The 6,000-nt window shown below is 42.0% G+C and overlaps 1 protein-coding gene across 23 annotated transcripts in view; it reads right to left on the bottom strand.

Moving 5' to 3' along the window:
- The window catches only part of LOC129844718 (CUGBP Elav-like family member 4), a 112,587-nt gene extending 107,077 nt beyond the window's left edge, over positions 1-5,510 (bottom strand). For 3 of the 23 annotated variants that reach the window (XM_055912811.1, XM_055912885.1, XM_055912847.1), the window contains exon 1: positions 4,839-5,504. In XM_055912811.1, the coding sequence (XP_055768786.1) occupies positions 4,839-5,076 (238 nt within the window). In that variant the 5' untranslated portion in view covers positions 5,077-5,504. Of the gene's footprint in view, positions 1-4,838 lie in introns of all 23 variants that reach the window. The other 20 variants (XM_055912913.1, XM_055912948.1, XM_055912861.1 and 17 more) reach the window with 12 other exon arrangements.
- Positions 5,511-6,000: the final 490 nt, after the last annotated feature.

Below are 6,000 nucleotides of genomic sequence, written 5' to 3' on the forward strand. Positions count from 1 at the left end.
ATAGATCCCTCCTACTCCCGTGGCTTAGACAGGGCTTAGACTGTTTAGTGCCAAAAACAAGGGGTTAAATACATGTTAAAAAAAATATATTTATATGTTTCCTGATCTTTGTTATCTCTCAGACAAAGAACAAATACTTCAGAAAAAACGTCCTTTTGATTTTTTGGGGGGACTATCTGTTGTTCCATGTAGTGAATCTGTTATTGGGCTAATAGCAGTTAGTGGGCTAATAGCAGTAAGGACTAAAATATTTTCTCATCAAATATATTTTTTTTATATCAAACAATTCCATATAGCTTAGTAGTACAAACTCAAAACCCAACAATGCAATAATCAATAACAATGTATTACTCGAAAAAAGCACAAGAGAAATAATAATAAGAAATACTTTATTGTATAAGTAAGTAAGCATACTATACACAGGAAATATTTAAAAAGTCAGTTCCAATACCATATTTGCATGTGCATGGATACTGACATGGAGGTAGATATGTATAGGGTTAAGGTGACTAGGCAACAGTGGTGTAAAGTACTTAAGTAAAAAATACTTTAAAGTACTACTTAAGTAGTTATTTTGGGTATCTGTACTTTACTTTACCGTTTATATTTTAGAAAACTTTTACTCCACTACATTCCCGAAGGAAATCATTTACTGCTTACATTTTCCCTGACACCCAAAAGTACTCATTACATTTGGAATCCATAGCAGGACAGGAAAATGGTACAATTCACCTACTTATCAAGAGAACATCCTTGGTCATCCCTACTGCCTCTGATCTGGCAGACTCACTAAACACAAATTCTTTGTTTGTAAATGATGTCTCAGTGTTGGAGTGTGCCCCTGGCTATCCATAAGGAAATACAAAACAGGAGAAGGGTGCTGTCTGGTTTGCTTAATATAATAATTTTTACTGGGTGACTTTCACTTTTACTTGAGTCATATTCTTTTAAGGTATCTTTACTTTTACTCAAGTATGACAATTGGGTACTTTTTCCACCCCTGCTAGGCAACAGGATATAAGATAAACAAAATAGCAGCAGCTTGCATGTGAGTGTGGGTGTGTAGGGTCCGTAAAAACATATGTGTATATTATGTGTGAGAGTGTGAGAGTGAGAAAATGAGTGAGTCTGTGTTGAGTCTGTGTTGGAGTGACAGTGTGTGTGAGTGTGTAGGGCCGTGTGAGTGTGCATAGAGACAATGTCAAATACTGTGCATAGAGACCATGTAAAATACTGAAATAAATGGTCAATAAAGATACAAGGGAAACTCTGTCCATGTAGGTATTTTGTTAGCTATTTATCAGTTGTATTGCTTGGGGATAGAAGCTGTTCAAGAGCCTGTTGGTGTTAGACTTGACGAACCGGTACCTCTTGCCATGCGGCAGCAGAGAAAATAGTCTATGGCTTGGGTGGTTGGGGTATTTGACAATTTTCCAGGCCTTCTTTTCACACCGCCTGATATAGAGGTCCTGGATAGCAGGGAGCTCGGCACAAGTGATGTACTGGGCTGTCCGCACAACTCTCTGTAGCGCCATGCGATTGAGGGCGGTGCTATTGCCATACGAAACAGAGATGCAGACAGTTAATATGCTCTCAATGGTGCAGCTGTAGAACCTTTTCAGGATTTGAGGGCCCATGCCAAACTTTTTCAACCTCCTGAAGGTGAAGAGGCACTGTCGCACCTTCTTCACGACTGTTTGTGTGTGTCTGGACCATTTGAAGTCTTTAGTGATTTGGACACAGAGGAACTTGAAGCTGTATACCTGCTCCACTGTCGCCCCGTCGATGTGGATGGGGGCGTGCTCACCTCCCCGTTCCCTGTAGTCCACGATCAGCTCCTTGTTCTTGCTGAGGTTGAGGGAGAGGTTGCTGCTCCAGCACCACACTGCCTGGTCACTGACCTCTTCCCTGTAGGCTGACTCATCGTCGCCGGTGATCAGGCCTACCATCGTCGTGTCGTCAGCGAACTTGATAGACACTCACTTAGTGAAGACTACAGGACTGAATTCCAGCGAATTCAACAACCACGTTTCTGTCACTATAGAATACACTAATGGGTGGTAACTACAATTCAATCAAAGGGCAAGGCACACTGGGAAATACACAAATAAGGTAGAATAAATTCGCAAGTTGAATTATATTCAATCAACGTAAAATTAAAAGTTGAGCGAACATAGAATTCAACTTAAGAATGTACGTTGGTTCAGATAATATGCTCAAAAGTTGGGCACACTATAAATTGTATTGAAGCTGGTTGTCTTGATATTTTAAGTTTAATCAACGTCAATTTAATCAACGTCAATTTAATCAACGTCAATGCTATTTTGTTGAACAAACTAGAAATTGTATTGTAGCTGGTTGCCTTGATTTAGTTGAGTTTAGTTGAGTCAACAATTTTGTTTTGTTTTTATAGTGTGGCAAAAGGCAACAAATATTCTCAGACCTTAATGTTGTTCACTTTTCTGGAAGTATTAATACCAATAAAAAGCCAAGAACATTCTTCGACCCTAAAGTTGTTTATAGATCAACATTGCCCTTGTTTGATATACATCTTTTGGACTACATTTTGTACCACAATTGGAAAACGTTGCCATTCACACGTTTTGCCAGCTTGTAGATGTATCCAAAATATGATGAAAACAATGACATGTTAACCATGCTATGACACCGACTGTCTAGGGGGTAGGCCAGTACAGTCAAAATGCAAACCGCTACCTCTGTCAAGACAATGGCTACTTGACATGAGGTCATGATTGGACATGACACCTTACGGCAGGTCTTATAACACCTTCATATCTATGACACTGTCAAATATTATAAGCAGTCTAATAACATATTATAAAGGCTTATAACAAGTAAAAAACATTATACCTGTTTGTGTAAGTAAAAGGTTACCAAAATATTCTTTACTCAAGTTAAAACATTCACAGACATAACCTGACAGCAACTTTAAAGTAACAAACCCCCACCATTCGACAAACATCCTGTTTGCGGGGAGGTGAAGGATATTGGTCTGGCTGGGAGAAGGAGTGTGTATATATAACGTCTTGGCCAACCAGCTAGCCAGTGAGAGGGCTAGCACCTGCAGCTAGTTAAAGTATGAGAGCGGTGTTTCGGAGGGGGGCTCACTAATGAAAGGGGGGGGGGGGGGCCTGCCTGTGAGGCCAGGCCATATATCGCTGTGAGGAGACAGTTCCTAGAATCACCCGGCGTGGCCGCCCATAGTTCACGGGCCACGCATGATTAACCGTTAGACAGGGAATCGCTACTACAGCTGGGCTATTAATAAAATATATACCCTACCCCCTCCTCCCTTCCTCTCTCTCCTCCTTCTCCTCTTCCCCCTTCACACTCTTCTCTTTGGTTCCCCCTTCCCCGACAATCTCCTCCTCCCTCCGTCCTGCTTTATCTGTATTTCATCATCATGCAAAATCTCACGTTGTTAACAGAGGATGGGGGGAGGTCGGGGGTTAGGGGATACTACCAGGATTGGAAAGCTGAAACACTAGCTCTGTTTGTACTTTAACATCCCCATGTGAAGTGAGCCTGTGGAGAAGAACTATACATGTGCCTTTTTTCATTTTCAGATGATTACTGATTACTGATTTTGTAGTTCACTGTAATGTCCAGAATTGTCAACCCACATGGGATGTATTGTTCATGTTATCTATTGATAGTTTTTTTGTAATATCAATACTCTGGATGATTCATATTGCCTGTCGTTACAATAATACCAAAGGGTTGACAAGCTCTCAAAGGGTATAGCATATCAATACGTAGGACACGATCTCACACTTGCACACGCGAGTGCGCGCACGCGTGACACACACGCACAGTCCTTCAGTCCTCTCTCTATGTATAAGCTGGTTGTTCAAACACCTGTCTCCAGAAACACAAAACATCTCCATGCATGATGCCAGGCACTAGACTAGAGCATAACATCAATGACATATGGTAGGTAGGCGGGTGGACCACATATAATGGATTTAGGTAGGGAATACTGTAGAATGCATTATGTAAAATCTCAAAGATTGGTCACATTTGCTCAGAAAATCATACAGAAGCCCGCGCGCGCGCGCGCACACACACACACACACACACACACACACACACACACACACACACACACACACACACACACACACACACACACACACACACACACACACACACACACACACACACACACACACAGATATACAATTCCCCTCCCTCCCTCTTTCCTATTGCAGGAAACTTGCCATCACGCGCAACAGAGTGCAAGGTGCCGCGGGCAATAAGCCACGGGCTCCACGGGTATATTCGAGAAATGTTTTAACATCGAAGCAGGGTGATTCTGAATTGTGAATGAATGCACAATGACTATATGTGTGACTCGTTACTCTTAACACGTAGCATACACTTCGAAAGATACAAGAGCACGGCACTTGCTCTTAAGATTGTTACATAATATTAGCTGTCGTGATTCGTGCCAGCGCTGTATGCCTGGATAACTCAGGACATTAATACATGGATGTGTTAGTTGAAATGTCTCAATATTCATTACGGAATCCAGACTATAGCAATGGACTACTCCTTTTTCCGATAACATGAAACCTGTCGAGAGTATACTACAATAGTAAATGACACAAAAAGACTACTATAAAAATACCAAGTAATACTATGCAACAACCACACGTGTCCAATACGTATCAGTCCTGTCTCCCGAACCAGGGGGAACAAGACTGCAAGCCATGAACAGACATTCGTGACAGGCAACGGTGACGGGAGCCGAGGAGAAAAGAGAATGAAGATGGGGATCCGGCTCTCCCTTTGACCGAGTGGTAGGCTCAACCCACCTTTGTGCATGCCCGTAAAGCGGTCCTTGAGCACGGTGAGCTCGTAGATCTTGCCGAACTCCTCAAAGAGCGGCCGGAGGTCCTTCTCGTCCAGGTTGCGTGGTATCTGCCCGATGAACAGTTTGATAGCGTCGTGGTCCTTCATAGGGATGGTGCCCCCGCAGCCCGCTGGACTGTGGCTTAATCCGTTCACTAGCCCGTTTGTGCCATCCACCTGTCCGTTCGTTAAAGTTGCCATCTTCGGACCGGCAATGAGTTGTGGTAACAGCGGCGGCAGCAGCAGCGCAATCTTGGTGGCCTTGTGTAGAAGCTTCCGAAGTATTGGTCAAAAATGTTATTCAAAAAAGCCTTGCTGGTCCTACTTCTAGTCCTACCAAGGCAAATATGTACATGGATAAGTATACATATGTATCATTGGGCTAAAACGAATATCAAAGGCTTGGAGCTGTCTGCTGGTCCCGGCGGAGGCTGATTCCTTGTATTTATGTCCTAGTTAATAATTAATTAATTCATTTAGTAAAATAGATGAGATGGAGAGAGAGAGAGAGACCAAGAGCTTTCGCTTTCTATTTACACCTTTCGTTCCCCTAGTCCCTGCTTCTGGGTTCCCTTTTATTTTTTGCATTGAGAAGTCGGTATGGGTGTTCTCGGTTTAAACGAACGGGGCCAGCTCAAGAGCTGCAAGGACTGCGGGGAGGTATGGAACAAGGGGAACCACTATAACTCGATGTTTTTGTTACACAGCCTTTTCTCTACCCCTTCCCGTTGGTACGTTCCACCAAGAGAAAGGGGGTTTATAAATAAAGAAAAGAGTGAATTTGTACGGTTCTTTGTGCAATAGTCAACCAAGTGTAAATCACGCCACGTTTGCAGGAAATAATAGGCATAATAATAATAACAATAATAATAATAATAGTATGCTATTATATATATATATATATATATATATATACATCTATTAAAAAGCATGAGCTGACGCACACCCCAATTCTTGTGAAGAGGTGCTGACTAACGAGAGTCGTACTGAGTGCTCTCTCTCTTTCTCTCTCATATATATATATATATATATATACACAGTATCTACCATATGTTCCTTTCAAAATATACCCCAATAGGCAACCAACACTGATTGATTGAAAACCATTTTGATTTGGAGTGAAAG

The sequence above is a fragment of the Salvelinus fontinalis genome, chromosome 3, assembly GCF_029448725.1.
Source record: "Salvelinus fontinalis isolate EN_2023a chromosome 3, ASM2944872v1, whole genome shotgun sequence".
Taxonomy (NCBI): Eukaryota; Metazoa; Chordata; class Actinopteri; order Salmoniformes; family Salmonidae; genus Salvelinus; species Salvelinus fontinalis.